Here is an 18,829-nt window from a genome sequence, read left to right on the forward strand (position 1 = left end):
GATAAGAGAGTTGATTCAGTCCTGACCGAGAACAACGCAAGAAAAGTCTTGCTGAGCAGAAGCAAATCTGTCTGTGGCAGCTGCTCGATCACACTGTCAGATAATGCAGCATTTTTAGGCTTTAATCTGTGACCGACTGTTGATACAATCAGCTGAATTCTGCATCAAGCGGTTTGGTTGTTGTGTCTGAATGTTTGAAACAGAAACCCCTCAGATGTTTTCTTTCACAGAGCTTGGCCTTCAGCAGACTTATTTACATTTAGTGTGTGTGTGTGTGTGTTTCTTCACAGCAAACCCGTCGTACATCCCCCCTCCGCAGTGTCAGCCGGGAGAGTTCGCCTGTAAGAATAACCGCTGTATTCAAGACCGCTGGAAATGTGACGGAGATAATGACTGTCTGGACAACAGCGACGAGACCGCTGAACTGTGCCGTAAGAACACACACACGTCATGTGTTTAACAAGCTCTTTGCATGAAGCTACACACACATGCAGCGGTTGTGTTCTGTCCATCTGTAGATCAGCACACGTGCCCTGCGGATCGCTTCAAGTGTCAGAATAACCGCTGTATCCCCATGCGCTGGCTGTGTGACGGAGACAACGACTGCGGCAACGACGAGGACGAGTCTAACACGACATGCTCAGGTACACACACACACACACACACGCTCAGGTACACACACACACACACACACACACACACACACACACACTCAGGTACACACACACACATGCACACACACACACACACACATGCGCATGCACACACACACACACACACACACACACACACACACACACACACACACACACACACACACACACACACACACACACACACACACACACTCATACAGTCAAGTTCTGTTTGCATTTAATCTGAATTTGCAGCTCTATGACGTTCTTCACACTAAGCCCAAAACTTCACTCTGCAAAGACTGTTTTTGACCGAGTGTAGGTTGTCGGAATCTTCTTCGGTGCACATCTTATCCATCCATAACCAAACACACACACACACACACACACACACACACACACACACACTCACACACACAAGTCCAACAGATTTTTCCGTTGTCCATCTCAGACATGAAGTGTCTAGGTTTAAATCTACACGAATCACACATCTGATAACTGGACCTTGAATTGTCACCTCATGCGATATTGCTGAAAAATTGCTGAAAAATAAAGTATAAAGGTATCAGATAAAAATATTTCTCCTTGATGTTCTGCCATGAGTCAGCTGAAATATACCTAAAACAGCAGTGTATAAATATAGAGTTTATCACACATGGTATATCTGACGCAGTTCTGGGCTCAAACTGTTGTACTATATTTGACTTCATGGCTGAATTGTATGGTTTGCGCTCTTTAATTTAGACCGTATCTATTTTAAAGGCATGGCAGTCTATGATTGCCTTTGCAAGAAATTCTAGACTTCAATGTAGTGTGATATTTGGTCTCACACAAGCACAACTAATTTAATAGTTTCTCACGATGGGCACCAGAGTGGGTCTCACAGGTGGCACCACATTAATATTGTGAGTTTTTGTCTAACTCCCCTTAAAGTCAGTGTGAGAGTGTCAGATAACTAGTCTGGCTATCACCAGACCAAGCTCAGTCTTTTAAGATTGAACATTAGTCTGGAGAGTCTGCTCTGTAGTTTCTTCTGCACAAGAGGCGTGATCAACGGGCAGAGCTCACATGACTCTGTACACAACTGGATAGTCCTTCAACCAATCAGACCAACGATCCGGGTGACGTACTTTGAAGCGAAAACTCAGGAAACGTGTCAACAAACGTGTCGGTTTGGAGCATTGATCAGCGGTTTGTAGAAGAGCAATGGCATCCAGCGAGTTTTGCAGGTTGTACAAAAAAACACATGAAAGTGAGTGGTATTTACACACACTCCAGCGATTTGTTTGCTAAACTAAGGGTGCTTTCACATCTGTAGTTCGGTTCATTTGGTCCGGACCAATGGCGGAAAATTATACTCTGTAGCATTTTTCAGGCGTTTTGGTTCCTTTTCACACCACACTGATCGCTCTGGTCCGAACCAGTTTATGAGTTGATAAAACGAACCAAAATGCAGTCACGTGACAACATCCACATCACTCGTTGGCCAGATGTGTCTTGAACGTATTTCCATAACTGCACTTCGATTGGTCAGATTGGTTCGATTAATGTGCGGGAAAATTCCAACAGAACTCGCGGAGGTGGGAAATCCGGCAGACAACACACCGCTGTTTACAATGGAGAGACGACTGCATGGGCTGAATGTATCCCTGGTCATATTTTATTATATAGTTTGTCTACACCACTTTAGACAAACAATAATATTTGAGAATGAAGCGAGGATGCGGCTCAAAAATAACGTTATTAATTTCTATCAGGCTCCACACCTCCTCACAACTCCAAGTTTGTCCACGAGCTGCCATGCTTAAAGTGCAGACTGTCAACAAACATTTCTCCTCATCCCATAATGCACAGCTTAGCTGACTACGGCAACTGGTTTAGTCCAAAAATGCGCAGTTCTTTGGCAGTTGGTTCTGTTCGAGCTCGGATCACGTTCTCACCACAAACGAACCGCTCCAGAGTTCGTTTCAAAGCGCTTGTTTGGTCCGCTTTTGGTGCGCACCCGAGTGCGATTGTTGCATTCACTCCTGCCCAAACGAACCGCACCAACGGGGAAAACGAACTCTAGTGCGATTCAACCAAACTAAATGAGGCAGGTGTGAAAGCACCCTAAAGAAGCCACTGAGCATCGTCAAGAGGTTAATAGGAATTGGATTGGATTAAACCCGCCAATAGCGCGTCAGGTGGATAAGCCGGTTTGTGATTGGTCCCCGCAGGTTTGTAACAGAAGCAGGATAGAAGAATGTACAGGTGTCCAGCCTGAAATCACATCGCCGACAGATCGGCTGGGTTTACCCAGTCTAACAGATACCGCTTTCTTTCAGTCTCACCTTGACACTAAAGTACAATCTAGCAAGATTGATGAATAAATGGGAGGGAGTTTGTCAAATGACCAATCTGAAGGATCTGTGAGATATTGTATAACTTCTTACTGTGTTATCAACACAAGGAAGACACAAGTGTAATAAAATGGATTTTATTAACAAAAAGATAAACAAGAGTAACGAACAACTACTAAATGAATACAAGGAATTGATGAGGAAGTGAATAAGACTGATAAATGCAAGTGATTGGGTTGAATGTTACTATGGCAGTTACACATTATCTTGTGGAAAAAATAAACACTTGACTGATAATGTGAAGAAACTTATTCTTGATTCAACAAATAAACTGACTGATTATGTACGTTAGCTTTATAACATCTAATGCAAATTAGAAAATCATATTCTGACAATACACTCTAATGCCGAGGTCTCTGGAAGGAGGTTTGGGACAGTGATATTTACGTTCATTTAAACAGCCTTAAACACAAAAAGGTCAAGAAAATCAGAAATTTCACTTTAGCAGATTCACATAAAAAGCTGAATTCAGATAATATATAGGAAATAACAGGGAAGCTGAGTGCAAAAATAAAAAACGGTTAATATAAATGTTCATGAATTTGTCTCTACTACTTCAAAGTTTCAAATAATGCTTTGACGGCACTTTTTTTTGTGCTGACATATTTCCCATTTACGTTTTTCCTTCACGTGCTAGAACCAGAAGATCCTACTTCCCACTTCTAGTTAACCCACTATTATAAGCCACTTCTGACGCAAGCTGTTAGTAAATCTGTCCCTAGATCTTCTACGCTCACTGCTGCTGCAGAACAAGTATGAGCTTGCTTCTCCCAACAGATACACTCACACTGCTGTGAGCATAAGATACGCTGCTGCTGCATGAATAGACATACATAAATCTCGACCTAGACAGGTGGAGCTGGGGGAGGTGGAGGGTTCAGGACTAGCTCACAGCAAACACTGAACCAGACTCTTTCAATGTTGAGCAAGTAATATCATTGGCTGCAGAATCAACACAGAACAATCAGCTTGTGCCATGTGGTAACTTCAGTTAGATTCGGTTTACATCAGTTTAAATTTCCAAACATTCATTTTATTATTAATTGTAATAATCTAGAGAGATTTTTCCATGCACAAGGAGTCTTACAACAGACGGTCCAAAACAGACACAGATCTCACAGTTTGTCTGGGATTACATAAAGCAATGGAAAAAACTGAGACCATGTCCACCATATTAATAAAGGTCAAGATCTCCAAAATACAAATAGAGCAAGTGTCACATCTTTGGCTTATTTGTTCATGTTTAGAGTTTTACCTGTTTTTCTGTTCATTTTCTGTTGGAATTTTCTAAAGGCGGACATACATTGTGCGATGTCTGTGTGATTTCAGCAAGGTTACCTACTCACACTGAACGAATAGATGCGATGTAAAGCCAAAGCTCAGGATTTATGTGCTCACACTATACGGTCCGAACGTCCAGCTGCGACTTCACTGCTCACACTATACGTGTGAAATATGCTGCGACAATAGACAATATCATGTATCCAGAGATATTGTCAAAACAAGCATTAGTTATCAATATCAGGATGATTTAGCATTTCCAATTTATGTATTAAATTATTATTAGTATTATTGTAGTATTACTATTAGGAAAGGCTGTGAGGATAATAAAATATTCCATAGAAGCTTGGAAGACGTGGGTAAAATATGGTTAATCCATTTTTCAACACGAACTGGAGGTAAGCAACAGTAATTTGTAGCTAGCTTGAAGATCTTAAAGATCTCCCTCTTTTTTATTTTTTGCTACAGATGAAATGGTTAAACTTCTGTTTTTGCGCAGGCGCAGTGAGGGGAAAACACTGAGTTTAGGGCAATCGGTTCGTAGCTCTGCTTCAACTGTGCGATATAGTCACGAGGAGCGACCAAAAATTCTAACATACCAGAAATCCATCCGACCATCCAATTGCCGGTCGGGAGAGGTTAATCGGCTCTCGTATCCCCCTGTACACTGCACGAACACTGCACGATAAACGACGCACAACAAAGCTGAAAATCGGCCCGACCCGAAAAAGAGTCGCACGAGTCCGAATTCGCTTCAAAATCGGACGAAAATCACACAGTGTTTGCCCGCCTTAAGTCAATCTCTCAGTTTATTTCCTAGTTGATCTTCTAACCTGTTCAATTAGTTCAGTCTTCCTCCATCCCCCATGTCTTGTTAATCAGTCTCATTAGTTCCTCTTGTTTGCCTGTGTATTTAAGCCTGAGTTTAATCTGGTCTAGTTGTGTGTCGACGTCGCTGTAAGCTTGGTTGTTCTGCTCCATGTATTAGAATTCTGAGTATCTTGAGTATTTCTCTTAGTATGAGTTTGTGATTAAAAAAGACTTCTGCTTATAGATCCCGTTTCTTCAACCAAGACCTTTGACAAAAAGATTCCCTTCCAAGAATTCCAACCTGGTGGACACTATAAAAATAAATAAACCCTTATTATTGCACAATACGTATGACTCCACTTATAAAACATCGGGTTTTCATAACAAACTCCATATTGAGTGCTCTGGAAAATGAATATGTCATGGCAAACATGTTGAAGATGAACTGTTTCCACAGAAAAGCAGTGGGGAATGAATTCCTGTTCTAGAAAGAGAAGGACTATAATGTCGTACAGTAAATCTGCTGCTTTTCTTCTGGCTTACAGATGACTCGAAGGCCATGATAATACATTATAATAACGATATGTAATGAGTTTTATTTGAATGCGTTGAGCTGTGGTTCTCCTTTGCAGCTCGGACGTGTCCTCCGAATCAGTATTCGTGTGCCAGTGGCCGCTGTATTCCCATCTCCTGGACATGTGACCTGGATGATGACTGCGGGGATCGCTCGGATGAGCCTGCGTCCTGCGGTAAATCATGTTACTTTATGCTGGTGCCAGCTTATTAAAATAATGAATTCAGCCATTAATATGCATGTGATAGGTTTAGAAAAACTACTTCAGTGCTAGTTTTGTCCGTTCCAACTTTGAAGGAAATGTTTTATAGATTTACATTTTTGTAAATGTTTTAGATATTTAGAATTACATTTTGTTTTTACTAGGTTTATTCATCAAGGTAATATTTAATGGCTCATAAAAAAGCTAATTTTGGATCAAAACTTCATATATTATTACTATACTATTTATTTGTGTAAAACATTTTTTTCAATTAGGACAATTATTTAGTGCAATGTAAATAATCAAAATATGTGATACGACCACTTTAAAAACATTGAACCATGTAAAGTCAAATTCATATTTACATGCAACCAGTAAAAACTCACATTTAAAGTAGTTAAATGTTGCATTTAATGATTGATTATATGAGAATTGTCTCTGTTATTATTGATTGTTTATGATGATGTTTGTGTCGTCAGCATACCCAACCTGTTTCCCGCTCACTCAGTTCACCTGTAATAACGGGCGCTGTATCAACATCAACTGGCGCTGTGATAACGGTGAGCTTCTGAAGTGTTTTGCTTCTCTTTTCTTTTTGTGTCCCTTCCCTCATTTGTCTTTGTTGATCATTTCATGTGTCTTTTGTGTAACGTCATGTCCTCTTCTCTTGACCATTTGCCCCTCCCCCTGTGTCACATGGGCTGTGTGTTGCAGAAAAGGATTGTGGGGACAGCTCTGATGAGTTCAATTGTCCGAACCCGACCGGTTAGTGCATAGATCAACATGCACCATAAATTTACTTGTGTTATAACATTATAATGACGTCTCAACAGGATTTCAGGAAATACCTTTAAAACTGTTGAAAGGTCTAAAATATCTGCAGCAATTCATTATTTGTAAAATCTTGCCCCCAAAATGGTAAACAAAAAAAAAAAAAAAAAAATCCCCTGCCCATCTCACTTTAACTAACATCACTATTAACATCCATAAGAAGAGATTTAGCATTAAATATTAACCCGTGTTCATTCCCAGTGGTGCATGTGTGATCTATGCAGTTTCTGTGATGTTTATTATTCATTTTCTAAAATGTTACAAAATTGTGTTAAATGTGTTACAAAGTTGTATTAAATGTGTGTCTAAAGACAAGCTGCCACATTTACCATGTTATATTAATGTGAAATACTCATATTTCATCCTAAATGTCATTTGTTTGTATATTTGTATTACAAATGAATTCTATTAAATCATAGCCTATAGCTCACATGGACATGGATATTCCATGTTGGCCCAGTATATCTAAGAAAAATGTTTCCCAGCATGGCTGCTTCTTTTATATTGGTAAAGTATTAAAGGCAGCTTATAACCTCTTTAAAGCGATTCGTTTTTATTTTCAGTCAAAAGTTTGGACACACCTGTTCTTTCTTTAACGTTAATAATAATCATCAAAAAGATTAAAAGAAATCAAAACTGTAAAACAATGCAAAATTTCAGTATGGGAATTTTGCAGAATTGTATATTTTAGTACTTAAAGTTAAACTAAATGAAAGTGAAAAATGTTAGCAACTAGCTGAAATGAAGTTTACATTTTTAATATTTTAGTTAATGAAAATGTTTTTTATGGTTTTAGTTTTCATTCACGATAATAACCTTGACAATTTGTATTTGTTTGTAAATCACATTTCAAGCAAAATCCCTTATATCAACATTTTTTTTTCCTGATCATAAAAAAACTCAAATTTATTCAAGTGTGTCCAATCCTTCGACTGGTGGTGTACTTTAAAATATGGCTTATACTTCATGCATTATATTTCAGGGGATCATAGCATACATTTGACCATTTAACCTCTTCCAGACAATGACTGTGGTGATAACAGTGATGAAGCCGGCTGTAGTCATTCATGCTCCAGCGCTCAGTTTAAATGTAACAGCGGTCGCTGTATCCCCGACTACTGGACCTGTGACGGGGACAACGACTGTGGCGACTACAGTGACGAGACCCACGCAAACTGCACTAACCAGGGTGAGTTCATCACACTAATGCTCTCTTCCACACCATAACTTATTCTGCCTTCTAAAAAAGGAATACATAATGATATGAAAGCACTTGGGTTTTGATTCAATTGTCAGGAAGTGAAAGATAAACCAAGCCTCAAGCACATTGTTTAGAAAAGTCCATCTCTTGTACAGCAACTCTAGGCACAATGGAAATATAATGGTGAGAAAAGTCACAGAGAGACCAATGGTGACTGAAAGAGCTGCAGAGTCCATTAATTTAAGGGTTTACAGGCTAACCAAAGCTCACCATAACCAACCAGAGTTATGCATAACTCTGGCCTCTATATAATCATGGATCCAAAGTCAATGCAAATTCTGTTCAATAAAAGTGTCAAAATTCCTCAATTATTGTGTCACAGAAAGAATTGAATGAAGCCATTGCACAGAATAACCACATTAAGGCACATCTTGAGTTAATTAATGAGGAATCTTTGTGTTCATATACACCACTGCCATTTACCCAAATATAGACTTGTCTCTCTCTCCTGGGGATAAATGTGTTTTCCAGCGGCTCTGTTCGCACTAGAGGCAGATATGAGGCATATTACACTGTGATGATGAGTTTAAGAAGGGATTATTACAAACAAATCCCACCTCACAAAACCACCACAATAACGGTATTATTCAACTTCGGGGAACTCACGGTGTGTTACCTTTGTTAATTTAACAGATGTTTTTTATGCAAAATGACTTACAAATGAAGAATAGAACAGCATAAGTGATGTGTCCTAAAGAGACAGTAACACGAGAAGTCAATTCACCTGTATTTATATAGCACTTTATACAGTAAAGATTGTTTCAAAGCAGCATCACTGTAATAAACAGGAAAATATGAGAATACAATAACAGAATGAATGAAAACTTCATCAAATATGAGACGAATTCAGATTCTGCTGTAGGGCAGCTCTACAAAGACAATGGTGTCCTTATTCAGCTCAAGTCAGTTCAATATTGATTCAATTCAGTGCAATAAAACAAAATCAGTTATAAAGCAGCTCTACAGAAGACAATAGTGTCATCATCAAGCTCAATTCAGTTCAAGTTTTGTTCTCATCTGACAGTATCAGTGTAGACAGATCAATAAATTTACTAAATATTAGTCTTTAAAAAGTGCCACAATACAAATAAGTTCCAAAATTCCTTAGAAAATGAAAAGTTGAGACAAAGATGTAGGCGTGACACAGATAAACAACAGTGAAATAGTAGGAAACTCTATTAATAAGGTTCTATTACCAAAGTTCCTAGCTTACTTCCTGATGTTGCAAAAGTGTTGAATTACAAGCTAGTTGGGAAGATAAGGAGCTCTGTCTTCACAAATTTGGAGATGAAAGTGCCATTTATGGTAGAGCTGCTTGTCATTTGTAGGACAATCAGTTTGCCGGGATATTGAAAAGAGGAGGGGGCCAAGTACCGAACCCTGAGGTACACCTACATACCCCCTCCAGGACCTATCTAAGATTTTTTTTACAGAGCTCTTAACAAACAGTTTGAAACTGATTAAACTATTGATTGTTCACAAATGTTTTCTCCCAAATAAAAATATATTTGTTTGGACATTGCTATGCACGCTCTGTTTAATTCCTCTTGTTCCTCCCGACAGCAACCCGTCCTCCCGGCGGCTGTCACACAGATGAGTTCCAGTGTCGTGTGGACGGGTTGTGTATTCCCCTCCGCTGGCGGTGTGATGGAGACACTGACTGCATGGATCTGAGTGATGAGAAGAACTGCGAGGGTGTAACGCACATGTGTGATCCAGCAGTGAAGTTTGGCTGCAGGGACTCTGGTAATGATGCAGAAAATATAGATGATTTCTTCTAAATGTAATGGTCTGATGTTCTCAGACCAATCAGTAAACTGATTCAGTATTATCTTGAGATTTAGTGATCCACGAGTAGGCAGTGCGTTTACGAGCGAATGGGTCATTATCATCTCAGACTTGGTAATGTATACAGAGAAAAATGCTAAGTAACATGAGTTGAGGCAATAATGAAATTCAAATCAAATTGACCAAATCATTTGAGTCATCTCTCAAAATTGCTTCCAGAGGTTCATTTTCCATCTCTTTATTTAGTGAAATCAAAATAAAATGTTAGGTTCATTGTATTGCAGAACATGTGCTGCTATTGACGTGTGATAGGGGTATGGTTAGGGAAAGGTTTGGTTGTATGGGTAGGTTTAAGTGTGGGTAAAGTGGTGGGTTCAACATTGTTATATACATATATTTAAACACAGAAATTAATTATGTACTCAAGCAATTACATGCAGGATTTTTTTTTTTTTTTTAAATGTATACATCATAAATATATATTTACTAAATAAGTGCCTTGTATCAAATTACTATATGTTAAGACACTTAAAGGGATAGTTCACCCAAAAATGAAAATTCTGTCATCATTTACTCTCCCTCAATTTGTTCCAAACCTCTATGACTTTCTTTCTTCTGCTGAACACAACAGAAGATATTTTGAAGAAAGACGGTAACCAAACGACTGATGGACCCCATTGACTTCCATAGTAGGAAAAAAAATATACTATGGATGTCAATGGGGACCAGCAACTGTTTAATTACCAACCTTCTTTAAAATATCTTCTTTTGTGTTTAGCAGAAGAAAGGAAATCATACAGGTTTGGAACAACTTGAGGGAGAGTAAATGATGACAGAATTTTCATTTTTGGGTGAACTATCCCTTTAATATAAAGTGGATCCAAAAAAAGGTAATTCCCAGAATTCCCTGTTCACTGGGTCACAAGGTCTGTAGTTTTCCTCAGTTAGCATGTTAACAAGAATATATTTTGTGTGTGTTTTGTGTAGCGCGGTGCATCAGTAAGGCTTGGGTGTGTGATGGTGACAGTGACTGTGAAGATAACTCAGATGAAGATAACTGTGAGGAACTGGTGTGTAAACTCTCGCATCACGTGTGTGCTAATGACACCAGCATTTGTCTGCCCGCCGAGAAACTCTGTGATGGCAAAGACGACTGTCCTGACGGCTCCGATGAAAAACTCTGTGGTAAGATTCATCGCTATTACATTTGTGCAAAACAAATGCATTTAGAGCACAACTCTATTGCCTTATTTAGGCCAATCTTTAAGTATGTGTATGTATGCATATGAATTGCATATAAAAATGTCCAAAACTAACATTAACAAAGGTTTATAAATGCTGTAAGAACATATTGCTCATTGTTAGTTCATGTTAAATAATGCATTAACAAATGAGACCTTACTGTAAAGTGTTACCGTAATGAATTTATTAACGGTAAGTATACTGTAAGTAAAAAAACAATCATAAAACATCTGTCTTTTAGACATGTACATCATCACTGAAACTATAGCATTAAATGTGTATTTCTTGTGTAATTACAGACATTATTACAATGTTAATGTCAAGGCGTATAAATGCTTTCAGTCTATATTGAATACATCAGTACCGATGTAATGTAACAATCCCATATTGTGTTTTCTTCCTCTGTGCCCTTCCTTTGTTGTTACTGTCTAACTGTATTGTTTCTCTTGGTTCAGATCTGTGTTCTCTGGACAATGGCGGCTGCAGTCATAACTGTACAGTGGCCCCGGGCGAGGGCATTCTGTGCTCGTGCCCACTGGGCATGGAGCTGGGCACAGACAACAAGACGTGTCAGATCCAGGGCTTCTGTGCCAAACACCTGAAGTGCAGCCAGCGCTGTGAACAGGACAAGTTCAATGTGAAGTGCTCCTGTTACGATGGCTGGGCCCTCGAACCCGACATGGAGAGCTGCAGGAGCACAGGTGAGATCCGCTCTGCTCAATCCCAGTGAGATACGTACACTCAAACAATGTTTAGGCCTAAATTTTATATTTATGTATTTGAATAGCAAATCAAATTTCCATCCATTTTGATTATGGATTTTTTTACATAAACTAATCAACTTAATGTGGTGCTTATTTATCACTCATATATAAATGAGTCGGTTAAGATTTCTGTGATAGTACTAATAAACTGAATGTGTTTTTAAATACACAATAGCCAGATTTATAGATCATAAATCTGTTCACTTAGTTAAAATGTATGAGATTAAAACAAAAAAATTACATGCATATATAAAATATGTATGTAATTTTTTTGTTTTTATCTCATACATTTTAACTAAGTAAATAGATTTACGATTGTAAGCAATTTGAATAAATGTTTTTTTTTGTTTTGCTTTGATTTTTGTGTGTGTTTTGTTGTGTTGTGCTTTTGTTTTGTTGTGGTGTTTTGTTGTGTTTTTTTTGTGTTGTGTTTTGTTTTGTGTTTCGTTGTGTTGTGTTTTTTTGTGTGTTTTGTTGTGTTGTTTTGTGTTTTGTTTTGTGTTGTGTTTTCTTTTGTGTTTTGTGTTGTGTTTTGTTTTGTGTTGTGTTTTCTTTTGTATTTTGTTGTGTTGTTTTGTGTTGTGTTTTGTCTTTGTTTTCTCATTTAAAAATGTCAATACAAAGCTCATGAAATAGTTTCTGAATGAAATGCTTTTGACTGTACATCCTAAAAGATTTCCACAAACAGATGGAAAGAATCGGTTAAGGCCGGTAAAAAGCTAGAATAGATATGAAAACTGTCGTGGTTCAGGGTGTTTGGCAGAAGATGACAACTATGTGCACTAGAGGAAAACTTTCACCCGCACACAAGAAGTGGTCTTCTATAAAGTCATTGCAACTTTTTTTCCTTCAAAGACTGAAAATTTTTGTTTAAGAGGCGGTGTGTGACAGAAAGCAATGCTGAAAATGGCGGGGAACTGTTCAGCAGCATTATTGGTGGTTTATTTTTATAATGAAAGAATGTAAATGACAGAAGATAGAGGAGGGGGAGAAGATTTACTGTGACTGGAAGTGGCATAGCAGCCCAGTTAGCTAATCAAATGATGAATTATGTATTGCTGGACGTATTTCACATTCCTTTGAGAAATAAAAAATAATTTAGATAAACAGAGTAAATGTCACAGACATGTATGTGATTGCCAATCTCACATAATTTCACAAAAATGTCAGAGCATTTACCCATTTACTTTAGCGAATCATGCGTTTTATGGCATTCTTTCAGTGAGTTCATTGTTTGTTTGTTTTTCAGATCCATTTAAACCCTTCATCATCTTCTCCAATCGTCATGAGATCCGACGGATTGATCTTCACAAAGGAGAGTTCAGCGTGTTAGTGCCAGGCCTGAGGAACACCATCGCTCTCGACTTCCACCTCAACGAGAGCTCGCTCTATTGGACTGATGTTGTTGAGGACAAAATTTACCGTGGGAAGCTGTCAGAGAATGGTGGTAAGTTAACCAGAGCTCTTTTTAGACTAGTAGTTACAAACATTCATAAAAATGCAGTACAGTTCATATATACAGTGGTCTGAATACACCTCTTCTATGATTAGCATGTTTCCTTGTACATATATGTCCCTGTTCCTCTCTCTTTCCTTCATTTCAGCAGCACTGACCAGTTTTGATGTGGTGATCCAGTATGGATTAGCTACTCCTGAGGGTCTGGCTGTAGACTGGATCGCTGGAAACATCTACTGGGTGGAGAGTAACCTAGATCAGATTGAGGTGGCCAAACTGGACGGTACGATGCGCACCACTCTACTAGCTGGAGATGTGGAGCATCCGCGAGCCATCGCTCTGGACCCTAGAGAGGGGTAAGCAATCCATCATTACCACCTCTGAAAATTGTGTTGTGCCCCTTCAGTGTAGCACGTGCATCGTAAGCACTTTTACTATTATTCATACTATAGTACTTAGTCATATTTTAAATTAGCATGGGTTCAAATTATTTTAAATAAGACAAAACATAATGTAAAACAGCTAAAAATTAAGATGTAAGCTGGCATTTTGTTTCTTATTTTAATTTGTTTCTTTAACAACTGTCATTTTTATTTAAGAATCAGGATTCTGTAAGGGATCTAAAACACGTGTTTTAGTTCAGTTTCCTGTTTTCTGTTTGTTTCTATGGTTTCTCATTGATTAAGTAAGTTGTACACCTGTGGCTTGTTTCGTTGATTGCAATGGTTTGTTTTGTGTACTTAAGCAGTTTTTCTTTCAGTTCATTATCCGTTCTCATCACAGTATACTGGTTGTTCTGTTCATGTTTTGAGTCCAGTGTTTTGTTTTGAATTTGTTTTAATACATTCGTTACTGCCAATTTATATATCCAGCTCTGCTCATCTTTTATTCAATCTAGCAATCTAGTGTCTTGGAAAACATGAATGTATGAGAGGATTTTAAAAAGTTCTGAAAAGTCATGGAAATTTAAAAAATCTTTTAAAATAAAAAGCGTAAACACTAAAGACCATTCAGTTATTGGAAAAATGTAATTTAATTATTTTAATGAATTAATGATTTTAATATATCGCCACTCCTACTTTCTGTAAATAAAAGTTTGAAAATAAGCAGCTTTGTCATTAGAACAGAAGTTACCTTCAAATATTGTCTTGAGAATAGGGTGCCTTGAAGTGAAAACCACTGGTTCATCCAAAGTCTGAAAAATAATTCACTCAACTTTATGTTGTTCCAAATACAAGACCATTTTTGAAGAATGTTCATGGTGCTCTTTTCCACATAGTAAAAGCCAGCTCCATAAAGAATTCTCCCCTTTTTGTTTTTGAGACTAAGTAAATGTTTGTTAGCAGCATAGAAAAAGCCCTCATCTGTGCTCTTTTTCTGTAGAATCCTATTCTGGACAGACTGGGACGCCAGCATGCCCAGGATAGAGGCTGCGTCCATGAGTGGACATGGCAGACGCACCATCCATAAGGAGACGGGCAGTGGAGGATGGCCCAACGGACTGACTGTGGACTACCTGGAGCGCCGCATTCTGTGGATAGATGCCAGGTAATGTTTAATGAGATGTACTAAACCCGTACTCTCTCTGGAATTTCTTTTTTTAAATTGTATCTTTCGAAAGATACAACAGCTTGTCACTGAGGCAGTATCCTTAAAAGGACAACTTTGTATCTTATCTAGCCTTAAAAGGTATGTTTTAGTAGTAGTACGTTCCTTTAAGGTACTAGTATGAACTAAATAAGGAACAAAGATGTCCTTTTAAGGGTACTGCCACATTTTTGCACTGAGAGAGTACAGTAGGTCATGCTCCTGGATCAATGAAAGTTGGTCCTAGAACGAACTAAGTGACCCTTTCCCAATCCCTATCCAATCCTGCTCCTGGAAGGCAACTGTCCTGCAGAGATTAACTCCAACACACCTTCCGGGAAGTCTCTAGTCATTCCGACAACCTTAATTAGCTGGTTCAGGTGTGTTTAATCAGGTATAAAGCGAAACTCTGCTAGAGAGTGGCCTTGACCCTTTCCCCATCCCTAAACCAGGGGTATCCAATCCTGCTCCTGGAAGGTCAGTCTGTCCTGTAGAGTTTAGCTCCAGCACAATTAACTGGAAGTTTCTAGTGATCCTGAAGACCTTGATTATCTGGTTCATGTGTGTTTAATCAGGTCTAAAGCTAAACTCTGCTAGAAAATGGCCCTCCAGGAGCAAGAATCGACACCCCTGTCCTAGAACAAACCAAGCAGTGTCCTGACCCTATCCCAATCCCTGACCCAGTGTTGTCCAATCCTGCTCCTTGAAGGCCACTTTACAGTAGAGTTTAGCTCCAACCTGTTCTAATATACCTTTCGCAAAGTCTCTAGTCATCCCGACAACCTTAATTAGCTGGTTCAGGTGTGTTTAATCAGGTATAAAGCTAAACTCTGCTAGAGAGTGGCCCTGACCCTTTCCCAATCCCTGACCCAGTGGTGTCCAATCCTGCTCCTGGAAGCCTCTAGTGATCCCGACAACCCTAATTAGCTGGTTCTTATTTTGTGCTCCCTATCAGACATTAATGACCATAGAAATGGTTTATTTATGTCTTATGTCTCAGATCGGATGCAATCTATTCAGCCAAGTATGACGGGTCAGGACTGATCGAGGTGCTCAGAGGACACGAGTATCTCTCGCATCCGTTTGCTGTGACGATGTACGGCGGAGAGGTTTACTGGACAGATTGGCGCACAAACACACTGGCCAAAGCCAACAAATGGACAGGAAACAATGTCACTGTGGTTCAGAGAACAAACACGCAACCTTTTGATCTGCAGGTATACCACCCATCCAGACAACCGCAAGGTAATCTTCAAACTTTATTTCAAAGTTACTCCTATATCGGTATTACTAACTCCTGTTTCAAAGCAGTGGTATATGTCACATGTGTATGTAGCCGCGTTTCCATTACCCTTCAAATTGCGCAAATTGAAATTGCGAATTGAAAATACGCACAATGGAAACACGTCAATTTCGCAAAAACTCCCGTTTATCGCAAAAAAGTTTTTACGCTCTCATGAGGTGGTTTTTCAGGCAATTCGAAAAAGGAATATTTCGCAAAACTGCAATGGAAACAGTTTTTGCGCATTTACAGTCACCTGACTTAGAAGACGCGGTGTGTTTGAGGTCCATGTATAGCTACGCAAATAATAATTATTTTATATTATTTTATTATAACATTTAATAGGCTATATTTAGAAGACGCTTTTATGCAAAAAAGGAACCAAGCTGAGTGTGGAGCGCGCACTGCATGACACGGAGGCGCGGGCGCGAACACTTGCATTTTCCTATCAACAGTGGAAACAACTTAAAATACTCTATCATTTCTGGTCATACAGAAAATAATAATACATTATTCTCAACTACTTTTATTTGTGTAAACTCACAATAACAAGAAAACGTTGTGCTTTTGTAAAATAAAAGAAAACAATCAGACGCACTTTCATGATCTCCGTAAACTGGAGCGCGAGAACTGAAACAAAATATAGCCTATAGGCTAAAGCTTGAAATGTCCACTTTAAAACGCACAAATTCGAATCGAAGGCTAATACCTTCTGATTATGTAATTGTCAAGATTTGTTCATGTTGTGTGTGTGCAAACACATGGCCTGTGTTTTGGGCATGTGATTGCGTTGTCTTGTGTTGTTTACCACGCCCCCTTGTTCTCCTCGTTAGTCTTGATTGTTCATCGGTGTCACCTGTGCCCTGGTGATAATGTCTCTTATTTAAGGTCCTGGTGTTTGTTACTCGGTGCTTGTTCGTTTTGTATCTTGTCCTCCTGTTTGGTGAGCTGTTTATTCCTGTGATCAGAGTTTGTATCCTGCCTGTTAGTTCTAGTCTTATGTTATTGTCAAGTTTATTAGTCTAGTCCTGTCAATGTTCATTTGCCCCCTCGAGGGTCTTTGTTTTCTGTCTGTTTAATAAATTCATGTTTCATTTATTACTGTCTGCATTTGGGTTCATATCCGTATAAAGTGACAGTAATCCGTCTGCTTAACAGCGGAGATGGAGATGTGATTTTAGCCAAAACAATAGTTTATTAATAATATTAATGGCTCTTCTCATTCAGCACTGCGGGAAAAACATCAATTCCAGGTTTTGTCCTTAGAAAACCAGTAAAATCGACATGTTTTCCATATTAATTTGTGAATATTTTAAATGTTTAATAAAGGGGCAAAAAGTCATAAACAAAAATCTGAAAATTCGTCGATAGGCTATTTACTTTTTTGCACAGCAGTTGGTGTAGCCAGTTCAAATAAAAAATTTGGTGTTTAACTTTGCGTTTTAAAAAGACAACAACCGTTCATTTTTCGTTTTTTAATTACGGGTTAAAAAAGGAAAAACGAATGGACACAAAAGTAGCCTACATGGATCGTTTGGACAGAATACGAGACAGAGTTCTTTATTAAATTAATAAAAGAAATACTGGATTCTAAATCTCAAAGAAATGCCACAATCAAAACCTCGGAGCAGAAATGAGGGCGAAACACCCAGAAACTCCTTAGGCTATGTGTGTCGTTCGCAGTATAAGGGTCTTTCCGTGCCATTAATGCTTGGATAACACGCCGCGTCTCCTTCCATTAATAATAATAATGTCTAATGGAGTGGCTGTGATATTATATAAACCAACGTCCGTTGCCGTGATTTTTGGAATGACTTATCGCGAGAGAAAAAAGGACGTTTTAGTCGCATAACATCAGTTAATGGAAACGCCGTCATTTCGCAATAGTTTTTTATCGATATTTAGATAATAGCGCAAAACATTTGCGCAAATCTGTAATGGAAACGCGGCTTGTGACGTCACAGTGGTATATGTCACAAGTACCATGGTGTAACAATCTAATTCCATCACTGTACCGCCACGGAAACTTTCTATAAAGAGCTGATTTGAAATGCTTGATTCTAAAGGATTCCAAAATTTGATTCCAATAGTGTTTTTTTCCTGTAATCATGTCATGTCAATCACATTATTTGTTATTTTCTCAGCTCTGAGAAAATTAATACATGAATACATGAAGTCAAATTCATTGACAGGTGACTGGATGATTGAGTTGACCAATGAAATTGCCTGTAGGGTTTGCATTTAACTGGTTTGGAGGTACCACAGAGGAACGATATTGTTGTAATCACTTTCGAAGTGATTTTCTTTTCCCCCAGCTGATGAACGACATTGACAACCAATCAGAATCTACTTGAAAGACTTTAAAAAGCATTTAAAGCGGCAGATGACAAAACTACAGCAAGTGCTTATTATAAACAGAACTATATTGTCCATTGGTCCGTTAATATAGTTATCGTTCTTGGTGTGAACAAGCCTTTAGACCAGGGGTGTCCAAACTCTGTCCTGCTGAGTTTAGCTCCGACTCTCCTCAACACACCTGCCTGGAAGTGTCTATTATGTCTAGTAAGACCTTGATTAGCAGGTTCAGGTGTGTTTAATTGGGGTTGAACTGAACTCTGCAGGACAGTGGCCCTCCAGGAGCAGGATTGGACACCCCTGCTTTACACCAACTAAATTCCCCCAAATCTTGCCTCAATTAGTCAAACACTGTTCACTTA

At 38.6% G+C, this 18,829-nt stretch overlaps 1 protein-coding gene across 5 annotated transcripts in view; it reads left to right on the forward strand.

The window, feature by feature from the left end:
* Positions 1 to 18,829, forward strand: part of lrp1aa (low density lipoprotein receptor-related protein 1Aa) — a 192,062-nt gene that overhangs the window by 75,831 nt on the left and 97,402 nt on the right. For 3 of the 5 annotated variants that reach the window (XM_079857280.1, XM_079857281.1, XM_079857282.1), the window contains exons 16-27: positions 291 to 431; positions 519 to 644; positions 5,758 to 5,874; positions 6,381 to 6,461; positions 7,754 to 7,921; positions 9,557 to 9,739; positions 10,769 to 10,966; positions 11,479 to 11,724; positions 13,037 to 13,234; positions 13,392 to 13,599; positions 14,627 to 14,791; positions 15,831 to 16,075. In XM_079857280.1, coding sequence (XP_079713406.1) covers positions 291 to 431; positions 519 to 644; positions 5,758 to 5,874; positions 6,381 to 6,461; positions 7,754 to 7,921; positions 9,557 to 9,739; positions 10,769 to 10,966; positions 11,479 to 11,724; positions 13,037 to 13,234; positions 13,392 to 13,599; positions 14,627 to 14,791; positions 15,831 to 16,075 — 2,076 coding nt within the window. The remainder of the gene's footprint in view (positions 1 to 290; positions 432 to 518; positions 645 to 5,757; positions 5,875 to 6,380; positions 6,462 to 7,753; positions 7,922 to 9,556; positions 9,740 to 10,768; positions 10,967 to 11,478; positions 11,725 to 13,036; positions 13,235 to 13,391; positions 13,600 to 14,626; positions 14,792 to 15,830; positions 16,076 to 18,829) is intronic. The other 2 variants (XM_079857283.1, XM_079857284.1) reach the window with 1 other exon arrangement.

The sequence above is a fragment of the Squalius cephalus genome (assembly GCF_949319135.1).
Source record: "Squalius cephalus genome assembly, chromosome: 22".
NCBI lineage: Eukaryota > Metazoa > Chordata > Actinopteri > Cypriniformes > Leuciscidae > Squalius > Squalius cephalus.